This window comes from Crinia signifera, chromosome 6, assembly GCF_055691185.1.
Source record: "Crinia signifera chromosome 6, ASM5569118v1, whole genome shotgun sequence".
Lineage (NCBI taxonomy): Eukaryota > Metazoa > Chordata > Amphibia > Anura > Myobatrachidae > Crinia > Crinia signifera.
In genome coordinates this window covers 256,439,968-256,459,234 of record NC_139222.1, presented here as the reverse complement: position 1 = coordinate 256,459,234, position 19,267 = coordinate 256,439,968, and the positions used below count along the sequence as shown (strand labels likewise).

General features: G+C 47.1%; 1 protein-coding gene across 1 annotated transcript in view; it reads left to right on the top strand.

Moving 5' to 3' along the window:
- LOC146009229 (pregnancy zone protein-like) overlaps window positions 1–19,267 on the top strand; it is a 152,219-nt gene that overhangs the window by 81,724 nt on the left and 51,228 nt on the right. The window contains exons 14-16 of the mRNA XM_083149391.1: window positions 938–1,083; window positions 6,295–6,450; window positions 9,146–9,295. Coding sequence (XP_083005517.1) covers window positions 938–1,083; window positions 6,295–6,450; window positions 9,146–9,295 — 452 coding nt within the window. The remainder of the gene's footprint in view (window positions 1–937; window positions 1,084–6,294; window positions 6,451–9,145; window positions 9,296–19,267) is intronic.

The window sequence follows — 19,267 nt, the reverse complement described above, 5'->3', positions numbered from 1 at the left end:
AATCCACCTTGAATAACAGAAGCAGGGCAGCACAGTTAGCACAGAAATCCTTCTCCTCCTCCAGGCTACAGCCAGCGCTTGGGAAGGCTGATGACGCTGCTGTAGCCAGGGAGGAAGGAGTCACTGTGCAGGGAGGAGTTTTAAGTGTGCTGCTGCTGCGAGGACCCGACGGTGAGCAGCAGCAGCAGCAGCAGAGAACACGCGATTAGTAGGCGCCCCGTGGATGACAGGGAGGAGTTTTAAGCGTGCTGCTGCTGCGAGGACCCGACGCTGAGCAGCAGCAGCAGCAGCAGCAGCAGAGAACGCGCGATTAGTAGGCGTCCCGTGGATGACAGCAACGCGCATAACAGCAACACCCGGCATTACAGGCATTACAGGTACCCGCCGGGTGAAATTACCGCCGTATAGCACGCATATCGGCGTATAACACGCACCCATCTTTTCCCTCTATTTTCAGGGGGAAAAAAGTGCGTGTTATACGCCGATAAATACGGTATATAAATAAATACCATACATCCCTCTTAATATAGCAACGTTCCTCTTCTCCGCCTCTGTATATTCAATTTCTGTGCAGTCTAATAAGACTCTCCTAATCTTGTGCGACAGACCCCCAACCACAAGTCGCTTTTATTAGGAAGCCACAGGTGCTGCTTGATCACATCAGTTTTGCTGCTGCTGCTCTAAAACCTGGACTGGATCTTGCACATTTCTGTCCGTCACACTGTTCACACCCATTCATTACATTTAAAGCTGCCCCATTTATTTATTATTTATTATGATCGTTTATTTATATTTTGCCGCAAGGGTTCCGCAGCACCTAACATAATCTGTATGTGTGTTACATAATTATACAGCAACATTCTGCTCTGAGATGTTTTCTGTTCGGTCAATAACTGTAGGATTGTGTCTGATTAATGTTTTTTTACTTTGTTTACAGCCATACATGGGTCATTCATTCTAAATATCCATGTAGATAGAAGTTTGGCTCCTCTGTTTGCAGTCTTAATTTTCACTATATTGCCCAATGGAGAAAATGTTGTAGGTAGAACAGAATACAAAGTTTCAGACTGTTCCAAGAACAAGGTGAGTACAATAAACATATACAATACCAGAACGCAACATAGCACTGGTACATTTGTATGGAAGAGGAGAGAAGATCACTAAATTACAAAATACTTTATTTATATGGGGCCACAATGGATTTGCTTTGCCTTACATAGTACCAGGGGAGGCTCCAGAGGAGGGGCTGCAGCACAGTTTGAAATTCAAATAGGGGAGAAACACCAACTGCCACCAACTGTCATTCCAAAATGACTCACGGGCAGTGGGTGTGGCAACACTATTTGAATGTTGACCTTTGAGTTAGGGGGGTGGGTCAGTTGAGAGAAGCAGTGATCACCACTGCTCTACTCACCATGACATTTTAGTGCCATTTAAACATAATGCTCCCAGTAGTGCCATTTATAAAAAATGCGCTCACTAGTGCCAATTACACACATATTGCCACCAGTAGTGCCCCTTACACACATAGGCCCTTATTCAGATCTGATCGCAGTACAATTTTTTCTCAAAATGGGCAAAACCATGTGCACTGCAGGTGGGGCAGATGTAACATGTTCAGAGTAAAATTTGGGTAGGGTGCTTTGAAACTGAAATCTAAATTGCAGTACAAAAATAATGCAGCCGGTATTTATCCTGCACGGAAACAAAATAACACACAAATCTAACTCTCTCTATACATGTTTCACCTGCAGTGGACATGGATTTGACCATTTTAAAAACAAATTTGGGTACTTATGTAATATCTGGGAGCCTGATTTTTTCATTGCATTGCATCGCATCGCATGCAATATAGTGGCATACAATTCATGCGATGCAATTTTTCATGGTAAAGACCCGATTTTTAATTGTATAGTCACCCATGGGTGATTTCATACCCCCACTATCCAACTACGCATGGAGTTGATTTAATATAGTGTGGATTGTAGTGGTGAGAGTCTTTTCTTAGGACGACCGGAAAGGAGGCCATTGCAATAATCAATGCGTGATATAATGGGCAGTATTCAATGAGAATACTGACGACGTGCAGCAAATCCTGTTTAGGAGTCGCTGAACATTCGCCACTGCCCGCCGCGTTCCGGAGCCTCGCCGGCTCCAGTATTCAACGAGTCAGGGGCTCGCTGCCCCTGACCGGCGAATTTGAGCTCCTGCGGCGGACGCCGCAGGGAGCCTGAGGACGGTGGCAGGTAGGGAGATGGAAGTCTCCCTGCCTGCCCCAGAACGTTTGTGGGGGGGAGGTGGGCTCCCCAGGTGCCAGGCAGCACAGGCTGCCCCCCCGGGGGTGCCAGCAGGGGACCGGGTATATTCACTACACCCGATCATGCATATGTAATGATCGGGTGCAGTGAATATATGAATATCTAATGAACGGCTCAGCTCCGGGCCCCTGCTGGCTGGTCTGTGTAAAAAAATATATATATATATTTTTTTATTAAATATATATTCATGTGCTTACAGCACATGAATAAAAATAGCATGTCCCTCCTCAGAATAAAATTCGCCTTACAGCACAAAATCATGGCAAATCAGCCTCATTGAATACCGCCCAATGAGTGTATGGATTAGAGTTTTTACAGTGTCTTGTGTAAGATACAGACACATTTTGGATATCTTTTTTTTAGATGCATATAACATATTTTAGAGATAGCCATGAATGTGAGGAAGCCAGAAAGATTGTGAACTAGGATTGATTGTTATGTTCTCCACAGTGTTAGTGATATCAGGTTAGTAACTACTCTTGTCTGGTAGGAATATAATTAATTCTGTTTTGGAAAGGTTGAGTTTTAGGTGACGAGATGACATCCAAGATGAAATGGTAGAAAGGCATTCAGAGACACAGAGCAATAGATGGTGACAATTCAGGGGGGTAATAGATAGATCTGAGTATCATCAGCATACAGATGATACTGAAAACCGAAAGTGCTAAATAATTTGCCAAGAAAAGAGGTATAGATTGAGAACAGCAGAGGACCTAAGACTGAGCCTTGTGGTACTCCAACTGACAGAGGTAGTGAAGAGGAGGTAGAATCAGAGAAGTGAACACTGAAAGAGCAATTAGAAAGGTAGGATAAGAACCAAGAAAGGGCTGTATTCTGAAGTCCTAGGGATTGTAGTGTTTGTAAGAGAAGAGAGTGGTCGACAGTGTCAAAGGCAGCTGAGAGGTCTAGAAGAATAAGAAGTGAGAAATGGCCTTTAGATTTAGCAGTGGCCAGATCATTTACTACTCAATGCTGTTTTTGTGGAGTGTTGAGTGCGAAAGCCTGACTGATGTGGGTCCATTAAGTTGTAGCAGTTAAGAAAGTGTGTGAGACGAGTGTAGGCAAGTCTCTCAAGTAGCTTGGAGAGGCATGGGAGCTGAGAGATAGGACGGTAGTTAGAGAGACAGTTTGGATCAGAATTGTGGGGGTTTTTTTTAGATTATGAATAATATGTGCATGCTTGAACAGAGAAAGAAAGATACAAGTCGAGAAAGATACTGTAGGTTACAGATTTTAGTTATGTTTGGGAACACAGGAGAGAGCTTTACTGACTTGTAAGGGTAAGGGTATAGGATCAAGAGGATAGATAGTGGAGTAGGAGGATGAGGATGAGGAAAGTGTAGATACAGTACTTCATCCTCACTTGTGGAGTAAAATCAGGAGAAAATGCCCAAGGGCTCAGAAAAGGAAGTAAGCAGGTATCTGGCTGAGGAAGAGCATGCCATTTATTTTGGATTTTATCAATCTTGTCCTTGACGCAGGAAGCAAGTTCTTGTACTCTAATAGTAGCTGGTGGTGATGCTGAGGGAGAGTAAAGAAGTAATTTAATGGCCAGTAATGCAGCTTAAACAAATAATGCATCCACTAGTGCCGCTTACATATAATTAGAGATGAGTGGGTCCGTACCACCGAGATCCGCAAGATCCGAATCTCGGGATCCGGGTCAGGATCCGAGACGGCTCTGGAGTTCCCGCCTCAATTCCGGACCAAAAACGAGGCAAAACTTCATCATCGCGCTTTCGGATTCTCGCGGGAGCGGGATCTTATAAAAGACACACTTGGAGAGGGTGGTTGGGAAGCTCCGTGTGCCCTGTGCTGTGCTCCGTGCCATGCTGTGCTGTGCTCCGTGACCTGCCCTGTGCCCTCACTGCCCTGTGCTCCGTGCACTGTGTTGTAGACTTGTATTGAGTGAGAGTCAGTGACTGTTTATAGGCCTGAGCCCTGTAGTGTGATTTAACTAACTAGGTGCTGCAGTGCTCACACGCAGGGGCTGCAGTGTCCACTGTCCAGGGGCTGTCCTGTGGCCTGTGGCCTGTGCCCTGTTGTGATTTATTTAGCCCTAAGCCCTGTGTTGTGATTTATTTAGCCCTGAGCCCTTTGTTGTGTGATTTAACTAACTCAGTGCTGCAGTGCTCACACGGAGGGGCTGCAGTGCTGCTGAGTAGTACACTGTGTACAGGGGCTGCAGTAAAATACAAGGGGCTGTATCCAGTGTGATGGCATATATCCATTGTCCAGTGTCACGAGTCACGACATATATCCTGTGTCCGGTGTGACGACATATATCCTGTGTCCAGTGTGACGACATATATCCTATGTCCAGTGTGAGGACATATATCCAGTGTCCAGTGTGACATCTAACCATTGTGTGACGGCATATATACAGTGTCCAGCGTGACATATATCCATTGTCCAGTGTGACAACATATATCCTGTGTCCAGCGTGTCCAGTTTTTTTGGCTCTTGGGATATGATGGATGAATGGTGGAGAGAGGAAGTCCAAACAGCTGGGGATGGTCATCCAATTAGACCGAGTGTGCGGCTTTGGGAGGGACACACGTGAAGTTGTGAAGTGGTGAGGGAGGTAAGGGAACAGAACGCCTAGCCAGTCATATCAAACGAATTAACCTTAGCGGTAAATTGGGTGACAGATGTCACAGACTGAAAGACCTCACAACCTAGATAGGGGTCTATAAGGGTAGACTATATAGGGATCTCCAAACCAGGGGTCCTAGAGAGGTGGAGGAACTCGGTTATCTGCCACCAATTACCCCCCTCCCCTCCACCCATTAGGTGATGGATAAGGAAGCAACTGGTAATGTTTCCAGAGTTCATCAACCTGATCACGACAGATAGGGGTCTTATTAGATTTTAAACTGATCAGAACAGATAAACACTTGCCGCAGATTAGAAGTCAGTCTCTGCACAGACCGGCGGCTGCGCAGGAAACTCATACAGGGGAAATTGGGCCAACTACAGTAAATGAACACAATTTTGTGAGCTGTGAAGTGATCAAAATTGACCAGAAATGAGTGGAAACTAATGTTATTGAGCTTAATAACACTTTAGGGGCAAAAATAGGCCCAAATTCTGTTATTTTAGCAATTTTTAGCATTTTTCCAAAAAAATCCAGATCCAAAACAAAAAACCCGCAAGGATGGTTTTGCCAAAATCAATCCAGATCCAAAACACGAAGGGAGATCCAGATCCAAAACCAAAACCCGAAAAAGTGCCCGCCGCTCATCTCTACATATAATAGCCCCAGACTTCAATTCTTCTGCTGCCACTGCCCACAGCTATCTGAGGGGTGGAGAGCAGGGAGCACACTTCTCCCACCCCTTTGCTAAGTCTGGTGGCCATTTCAAATATGACGCTGGCTCCTGAGCCAATCTGAGCTTGCAGCCAATCACTAACCGTGGCTGATTGGCTGGTGACTGGTGTCGCATTGAAATATTTAAAAAAATTGAAATTGCTATAAATGTAGACTGTAGAATAACTCAAAGTTGATTTTGTGTAGTGGTATTCATTTTAATTTAATTTCCATTTCAAGTAGTGCTGCAGTGTAACGGAGAGTAGTTAAAGGTCTTCTTCTCAAGTCAAGATGTAGTCTACAGCCTGTCAATTATGGAAGTTACTGTACTGTCTGGCTCCTCTTTTTGTACGCAAATGGTATCCTGATCTAAGGGAATAACTTTAAAATTAAACACTCCATAGTAGAATGTTGTCAACACAGCTGACATTATTATGTTTACAGTTTAATTACTCATTTCTCCAGGCTGCTGTGAGAAGCAGGAAAGGTATGACCCTCAAAGCCCATCCTCAACTCTGCTATAATCCTACCTACTGTACAAGGAGTATATATCTTATTGGATACAATTAAACAAGAATCAAAAGAGAAAATAAAAGTTTCTTTGACTTCTGTATTTACTTTAAAGTTTTCTATTTGCCTTTCATTTTATTGTGCAATATTTCACAGGTCCAACTCAGTTTCTCTGAAGCTCAGGTCCGTCCTGGAGAACACGTGAATCTAAAAGTTACAGCAGAGTCTGGATCCTGGTGCTCTGTGCGATCTGTGGACAAAGGTTTCTTACTACATGCACCTCATGAGGACTCATCAGTAACAGACCGTTTAGTAAGTTTATATTTATTATTTAATGGTAAAAAGTCTGCCAAAATTACAGACACCAGGGCAGGATTATGGGGGACGGTGGGAGCAGTCACTTCTCACATAGGAGCTGCCCTCCAGTGGCAGCCGGTGTATCACAGAGCAGCATTAGGCTTTTGTTATAAAGGATACCATCTAAAAAAAAAAAAATTGGTACTTGTGTACTAGCACGGCACCCATCGCATCGCAGACCATAAGGCATGCGATGCGATGTTACGCGATGGCAGGCGATGTTATACAATTTTAAATTGTATACCATCGCATTGTATGGCATTGTATCGCATATACAATGGTATGCAATTTAAAATTGTATAAGCACCCCAATGGGTTTTTCAATGTTAAAAGTGCCCCCTATAACATAATTAAACGTGATGGGTGCTTATTATGTAAAAAGCATCCCCAACGCCACCCCCACTATCAACGCCAACCAGAAGCGTGGCGAGCGAAGCGAGCCCGCGAGGGCCGGCAGTACGCATCCCCGACCTTTTCATACCCCCACTATCCACGTCGATGTGGAGTTGATTTTATATAGTGTGGCGAGCGCAGCGAGCCACCGAGCCCGAAGCGTGGTGAGGGGACGTGGAATACATGTAAATTAATCCGCGTCCCCTTGCCACACTATATAAAATCAGCTCCATGCCGACGTGGATAGTGGGGGTATGAAAAGGTCAGAGGCGCTCGCCACGCTTCAGGTTGGCGTTCATAGTGGGGGTGGCGTGGGGGTGCATTTAACATTGTAAGCCCCCATACAATTTAAAATTGCATCGCTGTGCATCGGGTGTATGGCATGCGATGCGATTATATGTCGTGCAACTTAATATCGTGGGCGCCGTGATAATACACAAGTACCAAAAAATTATGTTTTGCTAAATGTTTTAAAAAATCACACGCAGCGATGGCATCAATAGTTGCCGGTCTGTGTGCTCACTGTATTTCGGACCAAGTACCTTATTCTGGTTGACTCACAAGGCTCCGAGTCCCCCAGATGCCGCCCGTATGGCTGCCCACCGATGTTCAGCACTCGCAAATCTGAGACACCTCTGTGGTGTCTCAGATCTCCAAGCACCTGGTGCGGGAAGCGGGCGGGCAGCTGACATCTACTGATATCAGCTGCCTGCCCCCGAACCTGTGTCACCGGGCCATTACTATGGGAACGCCCAGCATTTTTATGGGGATACCTATGAAACGCTGGGTGTTCCCATGGGCTATGCCCCCCACCGCTGCCCCACACCCCCCGCCGGCACTGCTAGGTGCGAGTGGGATGGCGAACACACAGTTCGCTGTGCCTGCTCACACCAAGCGTCTGCACATGCGCATAGTCCCCAAGATCACGGTCAAGCCACTGCCACTAGACATGAAAGGTCTACAGTATCTGCTGCAGTTCCCCCTTAATAAATCCAGGATATATTCATTTTTTGTGCTACAGGTGGAGCCCCTCTCATGCTTGCTGGGCTCTTGCCAGAACGTCACCGCTCATGTGCACTCGCATCTCAGTCTCTCCGAGGTTGGGCGGTGAGACCCTGTATGCCTCCGCTTCAGGGAGACAGGCAGGGTTAGGGCAGTGATTGGGACCGTTGATGGCGGTGGGGGAGGCATCGGATGGCGGCGGGGAGCTCCATCGCCACAGGGCATGTGAGCGCCCCCTGGCGGGGGCTGGCGGCTGACGGGAGCTGCCGATGGATTCACCAGTCCCCAGCTGAATGAGCGGTGCTACATCTGTATACCCTGCAATATCCTATTAATAAATTTGCCCTGGATCTTATTTAAGTGGATGATTACAATGCATCAATCTTGAATGGGGTAGTATATATATATATATATATATAAGTGGGTTCACATAAAACAGCTTTGAGTAGTTGTGGCTTACAGTATATGATTCTGAGTTTGTCTACCAGATTCAGTATCATAATACCGTTATCCACATGTATTTTATCACAGTTTAAAGGGGGTATTCAATGTAGGGTCATGACTGTTGGGCTGGCCCCACAGCCGTGACCCTGTCCCGTTCTCGGCTGGCTTTACACACTGATTTTGAAGGCAGTATTCAATGTCCCGATTGCCGAGAAGGGGGCGTTACCACGAGTAGCGGGCAGAAATTGTTGAGTTGCGGCCGGGAGCTTGGAACTTTGCACTCAGTTAATAAAGTAAATATTGAAGTACTATGGGATCTATTTATTAAATATATAAAAGGCTTTTCTTTAGTATATTAGCTGGAGAAAGACTAAAATATAGAGAATCAGTGATTTCTCCTCTTATTATTTGTTTGTGCAGCCCCCACACATTTCTATGGGGGCTGAACATTAATGCAATTTATATAGCTGAGAGAATTAATACTTCTCTGAAATACACAAATCCATATCTGGAATGCGTTATGTCTCCTATCACTGGAGGCATCATGGAAGAGATAGTTCTCTCCCCACCTTCTCTGTTGGAACCTGCTCTGCAAATGCACTGGGTTCCTACTTCTGTTGCCAGCTCTTGCAATGGCAAATATTTTTTTTGCCGTGCTGGAATATGCTTTGATCACATGGTACTGTACTATATATAGGGGGAGTAAAAAAAAGCTGACAAATCGGAATCGCCTTCTGCAAATAACTAGTAGTCAAATCAGAAGAAAATTAACATTAATTTTTTTTAATTTCTGTTATCATTTTGTGTACAGGTACATAATTTGGGAGATATAATTCGATCAGGAGCACATGGCTATGATCACTCAGTAATGAGGGATCCTGTGGCGCACCATTGCAAAGAAAATGAGACTGCGATACAAAATGTTTGGGGTAGAGAATTAGATGCTTACACTTTGTTTGAGGTATGTCAAAGCAATGTTTCGATCCTTGTATGTTTCATAAATGTCTGTTGTTATTATCAGCTAGTGTATTTGTAAAGTCTCTAACTAGTACCAAAGTCTTTTGAATTGGCCTTTACATGCATCACGGTGATACACATGTGAAATAAGAAAGACCTTCCCAACTGCGGCAGCAATTATAATATACAAGGTCTATGCAAAGTGGCCTCACACACACACATAGCTGATGTACAGTATTTTACCTACTTATCGCAGACAAACCGATAAATCATACTGGGCGAGATTCAGCAAGCTAAAAATGCCGTAAAACCCCCGTTTTCGGGGGTTTTACCGCATTTTCATATGCAGCAAAGCCCCATTGCTGGGGCTTCGCTGCGGGGGGTTACGCCAGTTCCTATTTGGCGTAACCCCATGGAAGCCTATGGGCTTCCCTTTGCGCCCCCCACCGCCCCACGTGCCCCCCGCCGATCTGCGCCGCACCCCCCTCACCTGTGTCCGGGCAGCCTCCTGCTGTGCTGCCCGGACCAGTGATTTCCTCCTGCCTGCACCTCTTCTGAGTGCAGGCAGGAGGAACCGGAGCCCTTACAGCTGTGTAAGGGTTCTGGGAGGGAGGGGGGACCCGCTGCACATCGCCAGCCATTGCTTTTGCGTTAATAATCGCATATGTTACTGCATATGCGATTATTAACTATGCGAATGCCGGCGATGTGCTCCGGGGATTATTGGTGAATCTCGCCCATTGTCTTGTTGGTTGTACATATGAAAGTACTAGTCTTACTCAAGTATGGCACAGAGTTTCCCAGTGTAATGTATAAGGCTAAGGAAGAAAATGGAGGTGTTCATAGACTACAAAAATGAACATGTTAAAGGCCCAGTAGCTTATGTAAAGCCCCATACACACTAGACGATATAATCGTTAACTATAATGATATCATTAACAATATATTGTTCACATTTACTAGTATGTACACTCAATATCGTCCATGTAGCATGCTAGCAACAGTGGTAGGTGATGTCTCTGAATGATATCGTTAATGAGATCGCTCAGTGTGTATGCACTAGATCGGTCACCTGGGAGAGCCACTGATATCAGGGGAGAGGGGAATGGGAGATTATCCAAGCAACAAGTTGTACACACAGGGCCGGATTTGTGTGTACCTACCTAGGGGTGGCACCTATCATGGGCGGCAGGTTGTTACCAGACAGCCGCCACCAGCCAGCCAGGTAGGCAGGCAGAATTGACACAGCCGGGCAGACACTCGGTATGACTCTCCTCTCGCAGCTAGCTGGAGGCGATTGGAACTGCAGCTGAGCAGGGAACCGGAGCTCAGCGAGGGGAGACGGAACTCAGCAGGGAGATGCCACTGAGTGGGGAGCTGGAGCACTGCCGGAAGCCGGAGCTCGCATGGTGGGTTTGCGAGCCCCACTCCTCTCAACTGGAAGCTGAAGCGTGCAGGGTCACGGTGGGTTTGAGACCCCAGCTCCCCGCCCCGCAGCTGGAAACTGGAGCATGCAGGGTCACGGTGGGTTTGTGACCCCCGCAGCTGGAAGCCGGAGCACACAGGGTGGGTTTATGGCCCCCTCCCCTCAGCCTTAATGTAGGGGAAGCTGACAGCCAGCGTGTCTTCACATGCTGGATGGTGTAGGTGGGAAGGTGCTGATGAGCACTCTTAGTCCCTCTTGCCTACTTACCACTCACAGCCCTGCAGGGATGCGTGGAGCCCGCCAAACCTACTGCACATCCCTGAGCTTCTGGCTGGAAAGAAAACACAGCCCTCTAGCACAGACATCCAGGTAACTGCTCTACTGGGCATCTGAGCTCCAGTCTCATTATGCGGCCCTTTCTCTAATCTCTCCCCATGCCTCTTTTCCCCCATGATTCTCGCTCCCTATGCCCCCTGTCTTTTCATGCTCTCTCTCTCCACCATGTCGTCCCCCCCCCCACCCACAAATATTTAGGGGCAGCCAGAAAACGTTGTGCCTAGGGGCGGCCTGACCCTTAAATTCACCCCTCTGTACACAGTGTCTTTGATGTATATCTGCAGCCAGCTGAGACACGAAGCCGATCTGTTTTCCAGCCTCACACCAATAGTCAATGAAACATTCCTTGATTGGTTGACCATACCCTACTCAAACTGTGGATATAGGAGACACCCGCAGACACTGAAGAAGCCTCCCGAGCGAAATGGCCATCTACTAGTGCCGCATGAAACGGTGATATAATTGCCACGCGGAAAACACACTCTGGAGCGACTCCCTGATCACTGCACTCCGGACTATCAGGTCATTTGCGGTAAATTCCTTCCTGCTAAGACGGCAGCTTGCCCACTTGTCTATACTCAACGTCTCCCTGTCTCCAATGCTATATGGGGAACAGTAACACATGTGCCAGCCATCTATATACGCTATCTATCTACCCCGTTTCTCCTACTCTGGGCACTCTCTTCTGAACTTTGGGACTCACATAGCCCTGCACCGGCATTAACAGCTAATCAGGACATCATGCCCATTAGTGCAGACAGCAGATGCCCAGTATCTTTTCCATAGTCCACTCCTTACGTAAATACATACATATACAAACTCGCTCAGTTGCTGCTGGGATAAACGGACAGCAAGCAGCAGTGCTTTAACTTATTTTATTTTCAAATACCTACTTAAACTCAGGTTAACCCTGATCACATCGGAAACTGTCTTTTCAAATATTCCCCACCAATCCCCTCCTTTTTTTGTGCATAATTATTAGGGGTGTGCACTGGCCACTTTCGTGTTTTGTGCTTTGGTTTTGGAGCTGACTTCGTGTTTTGGATCTTGATTGGTTTTGCCAAAACCACCCTTTCGGTTTTGGTTTTAGATCTGTATTTTTTTTTTTTTTTAAATCACGGAATTTTTATTTGTATTCCTACACTATTATTGACCTCAACAACATTAATTTCCACTCCTTTCCAGTCTATTCTGAACACCTCCCAATTTTGTGTTTAGGCCAAAAGGTTGCACCGAGGTAGCTAAGCAACAAAAGTGGGCAGCACAGATGCTGGACTAATACGGCACACTTAGCAGCACCCATGGACTGATATGGCACACTTAGTATCCCCCCTGTACTGATACGGCATACTTGACATCACCCCTGGACTGATACAGCACACTTGGCATCACCCCTGGACTGATACAGCACACTTGGCAGCACCCTATGAATTATACGGCAGACTTGGCTAAGCACAGGAATTATACGCACAGATGCAATACCCTTGACTTCATATAGCACATATGGCGGCACAAATGGAATTATACGGCACAGATGGCAGCACCCCTGACCTGATACAGCACACATGGCAGCACACATGGAATTATACGGCACAGATGACAACACCCTGGACTGATATGGAACATATGGTGGCAGGCATGGAACTATATGGCACACATCGCAGCACCCCTGCAGTAAAAAATAATAATAAAAAAGGGCAGCACCCCAGGAAATATACGACTGATTTAGCAGCACCCCATAAATTATATGACACAATTGGCTCACCCCAGAAATGATATGTCACACTTGGCTCACCCCCGGAATTATATGGCTGAGTTAGCACCACCCCAGAACCTATACAACACACTTGGCTCACCCCAGAAAGGCAGCACAAATGCTCGACGGATATGGCACACTAAGCAACACCTGTGGACTGATACAGCACACTTAGTATCACCCTTGGACTGATAAGGTACACTTACCATCACCCCTGGAATGATACTGCCCACTTAGCCGCACCTCTGTATTGATAAGGCATACTTGGCCACACCCCTGGACTAATACGGCACACTTGGCAGTACCCCATGAATTATACGGAAAACTTTGCTCACCCCAGGAATTATACAGCAGACTGTGGGGGTTATTCTGGTTGATTCGCTAGGCTGCGAATTCGCAGCCTTGCAAGTCCACCAAACCCCGCCTGGTGAACGAACGCCCACCCGCCGCCCCCTTGAAGTGCGGCTTCACCCGCACAGGCTGCGAATGGATGTTTTGCATAAACATCCATTTGCATGCCTCGGGAAACCGCCCACATCTTTCGATGGTCGCCGACCATCGAATGATGTGGTGTGTGCACACTATATAAGTGACTTTTAAGTTACTTACATATGCGTGCAAGCTGGGGCGGATATAGGCGGCCAGCTGACATCTGGTGATGTCAACTACCCGCCCCCTGCACCTGCGTCACTGCCTCATTACCATGAGAACGCCCAGCGTTTTCATGGTAATGCCCATGGAACGCTGGGCATTCGCATATGGTAACGGGGCAGCCCGGCACCCCCGCCGATCTCCTACTCCCGCACACCACCATGGGTGCGTGCACCTGGCAAACTGAAAGTTTGAAGTGGGTGCACACACCCTACGTCTGCACATGTGAAGAAACGCGCCTGTGCATGCAGGAATTATTTGCACAGATGGTGGCATCCTTGGCCTGATTTTTTTTCAGCCAGCTGCAAAGTGCATTTCGGGCCGTTGGACCCTTCTCCAAAAGGAGAGGGGTCCCGGTTTTCCCCTAACCTATCTGAGCCAAAAGGCCCTAAATGGGGAAGGGGTCGTGGGTCCTCCTTGCCAAGGAGGGCTGGGGGTGGGTTGGGCCACCCCATGATGAGTCATGGGAAGCCCTCCTGGGCCTCCCTCTGCCTTGCGGCTCGGGGGGAGGCCCTCTGGCCCCACTTGAGGCTGTTAGGCTTCCCATGATGAGCCATGGAGAGGCCCTCGTGGGCTTCCCTCTGCCTTGCGGCTCGGGGGTTTCCCTAGGTTCCCAGCCAAAAGGCCGGGTCCCCAGCCAAAAGGCCGGGGGGGAGGTCCTAAAAATATTGCCCTGCCCTAGCCAAAAGTCCCGGGGCGAGGACACGTAGTGCGGTCCTGAGGTGAGGCGACAGTGCCAGTGCCTTACTTGTGCATGGTGCCAGGCACTACACCAATGCAGGTTCAGGCACCCCCAGTTCCCTGGGGGCATGCTACACCTTGGGTCTCAGGCTGCCGACCTCTCAGCATCCGGCCCAGTGTTTCTCCGCTCTCATCTGGGGCCCTTTCCGGCTCCTGGTGCGGGGATGGGTACTCCGCTGGGCTTTTCGACGGCTCTCAATTAGGGGCTGCAAACCCCCGATGGAGAGCAATTTACTAGATCCCAGTGTTTCTCGCCTCCTAGGAGATAGGAACTCGGCTGGCCATTTCGTATCTCCATCCAGAGTAATGCCTCTGGCATGGGATTTTTGCCTACTGGGCACCAGCTCCCTTCCTCTGTCTCCTAGGATTGGATACTACACCAGGCCTTTCGTTGTCTCATTCTTCAGGGGCTGCAAACCCCCTCTAGTGAGCCATCTACTGGGCCCAGTGTTTCTCCTCCCCCACACCAGTGGAATTTATGGCCAGCGCCCACCATTGGCAGGGTGAAGGTACTACACTTGATCTTAGCCAAAAGGCAGAGAAGCGAAATCTACAACTATGTATACAGGACATCTCATAATAGCTAAATATATACAACATACAGTTATATACACGTCACATTAACCACATATACATGTAAACCTGAAATAGGGTTACAGGAATAGTAGGCAAGTATGAGTATATAGGGTTGGACTGGTCCAAGGGGTACATGGGAAATCCCCTGGTTCGGCTCCACCCCCTATTCTAACTCCAGGTTTCAGATAGTGAAATTAAATTAGAAATTGTTATTATACAGTAATAAAGGGTCAGTTAACTGCTGGAGGTGGAACATGTATGAATAGACCATGTTCTGTTTTATTCATGTTGTCTGCATAATAATGGTTGGCAATGTCTATCTGGTGGCCGGCCACACCCCTTAAGCACGGGTCCGTACCAGAGGCAGTGAGCCTTTCATGTCCCTGTCTAACACTGGGCATATATTGTATATAAATTAAAGTTGTGTTCTTCTATTTGGCGCTAATGTCCGGGGACTCCAAATGCTGCAATTCCCTATTCTGAGCTCTACCTCTTCTTAATAGCCAAAATTTCAATGATGTGTTTAATAGTAATGAGGATAGGGACTGTGCACAAATGGTTAAAAGTATTAGAGAAACCTGCAAAGACTTAAAATAATACTTCCCTTTCTTATTTTATCTTCACCTTCACAAGACCTCCATATGTATGTAAAACATATAAAAGAAACATAGAAGGGAAAATAGTGTTATACTGTACATCCCAAAAAGGAAGTTTTATAAAAATCCACTTACCCATAAAACTTATATGAAAGCTTCAATAAAAAAAGAGTGGAGACTTTTAGAAGACAAACGTATATTAAGGGCCTGTCAGATGGTATCTTGTTTGGCAAGGATCTCCGGATGCCACGGTCGCCTCAGCCTCAGTAGATACACTGTGACAGCAAGGTCGCTAATTCTTTTAAATCCCTCCAGCACCTGCAATGTATTTTGGAGCCTTGCTGGTTCCTTTTCAAGCAGTGGTGCAGGAGCGATCACAGAACTGCTCTTTAAGAGATACTAAACAACTAATTCTGGGTGCCGATTTGGGATACGGTCACTAGGTCTACAAGCATTAGGTTGACAAGCATTAGGTCAACACCACTAGGTAAACAGGACTAAAGGTAGACATGCAGAAAGGATGACATGCAGGAAGGCCTTGAAAAAGCTGGGAAACCAGTAAACACGTGTCGGTTAAAGTCGGTTAATGTCTGTCAGCTAAAATATTGACGTGATTTTAGTGTTCAATGCCTCAATGCCTGCGATTTTTACATAGGAAACAATGTTAAATGGGCCACAGAGCCCAAATAGTCACCGTGAAGTCTGAAATGGCCCCCACAATTGTTAACGCCACCCCACGATCAACGTCAACCCGAAGCATGGCGAGCGCAGCGAGCCCGCGAGGGGCGGCGGTACGCGTCCTCCGACCTTTTCATACCCCCACTATCCACGTCGGCGTGGAGTTGAGAATAGAATAGTGTGGCGAGCGCAGCGAGCCACCGAGCCCGAAGCGCGGCGAGCGCAGCGAGCCCCGCGAGGGGACGCGGATACCTTCACACAGTTATACGCATCCCCTCGCGGGCTTCCAAGGTGTCCATGGCGACGCGGACACCTGTGAAGCCCGCGAAGGGACGCGTTTACCTGTGAAGGTATCCGCGTCCCCTCGCGGGGCTCGCTGCGCTCGCCACGCTTCGGGCTCGGTGGCTCGCTGCGCTCGCCACACTATTCTATTCTCAACTCCACGCCGACGTGGATAGTGGGGGTATGAAAAGGTCGGAGGACGCGTACCGCCGCCCCTCGCGGGCTCGCTGCGCTCGCCACGCTTCGGGTTGACGTTGATCTGGGGTGGCGTTAACAATTGTGGGGGCCATTTCACAGTTCAAGGGCACTATTAGGGCTCTGTGGCCCATTTAACATTGTTTCCTATGGCCAAATCGCGGCCATTGAGGCATTTAACAGTAAAATCGCGTCCAATCACAGTTTTAACATTGATCCCTATGGGAAAATCGCGGGCATCGCGGGCATGGCGTCGCACCCGTTTTTTGTGTACCCGCGATGCCCGCGATTTTTTACCCCCGCCGTTCTAGGTAAAGAGTACCGAATTTCTTTAATAGTATTTTATTAAAACTAAGCACTAGACACAGACAAACAGTGACACAACCAAACAGATACATATAACATAAAACAATTAATGAGCTTATATTGGAAATAGCACTTAAGTTTGTGGGGCCTATGGCGATACGTTCCTCGTGGGAAAAACACTCCCCTAAGTGAGCAGTGGTTGTATTTGTACAGGGGTCTCAGTCCCCAATTTGAATGCTCTTCCAAGTTTATAGCTCTAGTATCGACAGTTTTTGGATAGGGATCAGATTAATCACAGAAAAAAGAAGAATACATCAATATATAGCTTCTTGGATGTAAGGTGACAGTATAATTTAGTCTATCCAGACACACAAGGCATTGCTTCCTCTGAGTGTCTAACGTGACGACACACTGTTCAATTACAGATAACCTGTGTCGGTTCTGTTGTGGCACAACTACATGAAGATCACGAGTTATGTAAAGAACTGTCTTTGTAAATTACTGCTGTGTTACAATCCCTATCACTTGTCATTCAGTACACATCTGTATGGTATGGAAATAATGTACTTATGCAAATGGTGGAGTAAGTACATCAATTTGTACAGTAATAGTATTAATCACACATTAGTAGAAAATAGCGAAAATATAGCTTCTATAGGTAAAGGAAGCACTGTCTCCTCTCCCTTAGGGAGTAAGTGTGGGAAAAAAATTATGGAAGAAGTGGGGAAAGGGGGAAGGAGGGGAATAGATAGAATTGAAAGAAAAGACAAGAAAAGGGAAGGGAAGCTGGAAGGAGTCAGAGAAAATATTGTTACCTCAAAGGTGACAATTCACCAACTTTATATACCTATAGTGTGCTGGAAATGATGAAATCCTTAAGTAGCCTACTTAAGGGCGTCACATCCACCCACTGCTACACACATTGAGAAAGCCTTCGTGGCGAAACGATCGTCTGTGAAAGATACGCTGATTTACAGCACATAGGAGACACCGGCTCACTTACCCAGTGCCTCCTGTCACCCATACCCGTGCATCCCGCTGATGCAAGAGACATGCTGAATTACAGCATGTAGGAGACACCGGCTCATTTACCTAGTGCCTCCACTCACCTGCACACCCGTGCATCCCACTGAGGGCTTCCCTGGCTGACAGTCTCTGACTTGCGGTAGCTCCAGAGCACACAGAATAGACGCTGATTGATGGCGGCTTCTTGGAGACGCGCACACGCCAAGCGACAGAGACAGCGGGGACCACGCACCTCCTGTCACAGCGGCAAACCCGGCGGAGATCAAGGACTTGATCCCCGGGGTGAAATTAGAGGTATCCACTGTCTCTCTCCCCTTCTCTCCCTCTCTCTCCCCCCCTCCGTTCTTCCCCCTCTCCTTCTCCGGTTCCCTGCACTTGCTTATACCTATCTTAAACTGCGAACAGCCAAACTTTAGGCTGCATGCCGCTCATCCTCCACCTATACAATTATTGCAAGTGGGGGACAGCAGCGCAATCCAGCCCTTAAGCACTATAGCTGTACTTATCCTACTCATCTCTCTAAGGAAACACTCATCCTGAGGGATAAGGGAATGATTCACCCTGCACTGGCTTTATTCTAACCAGGGGAACATACCCCACCCCAAGGACAGCAGTTTTCCATATTTCCCTTCCTTTGTTCCTCTCTCCCTGTAACCCCTATAACCAGGACTCACTCACCCGCAATACCTCTAAAGCCCCGTGGCATCATATGCTAAAGGAAGCTGACCAACTTGAGGTATACCTGAGTTCACAGAGGGGGGAGACCCCACTGAGGAAACCCGTGTACCCCCATTTGGTCATAGGTATATAGAGCTGGGCAGCAGCAGTCCTTTGGGGTAGAATCAGAGAGCATAGGTCTGACTTCCCACAATACCTAGAGGGCCCATCTATCATAGATGGCAGCTGGTATGCTGGGTGGTGACGAGTAACAGATGAGGGAGACCTCACTGCGAGAATTCATCATTTCCAGCACACTATAGGTATATAAAGTTGGTGAATTGTCACCTTTGAGGTAACAATATTTTCTCTGACTTCTTCCAGCTTCCCTTCCCTTTTCTTGTCTTTTCTTTCAATTCTATCTATTCCCCTCCTTCCCCCTTTCCCCACTTCTTCCATAATTTTTTTCCCACACTTACTCCCTAAGGGAGGGGAGACAGTGCTTCCTTTACCTATAGAAGCTATATTTTCGCTATTTTCTACTAATGTGTGATTAATACTATTACTGTACAAATTGATGTACTTACTCCACCATTTGCATAAGTACATTATTTCCATACCATACAGATGTGTACTGAATGACAAGTGATAGGGATTGTAACACAGCAGTAATTTACAAAGACAGTTCTTTACATAACTCGTGATCTTCATGTAGTTGTGCCATAACAGAACCGACACAGGTTATCTGTA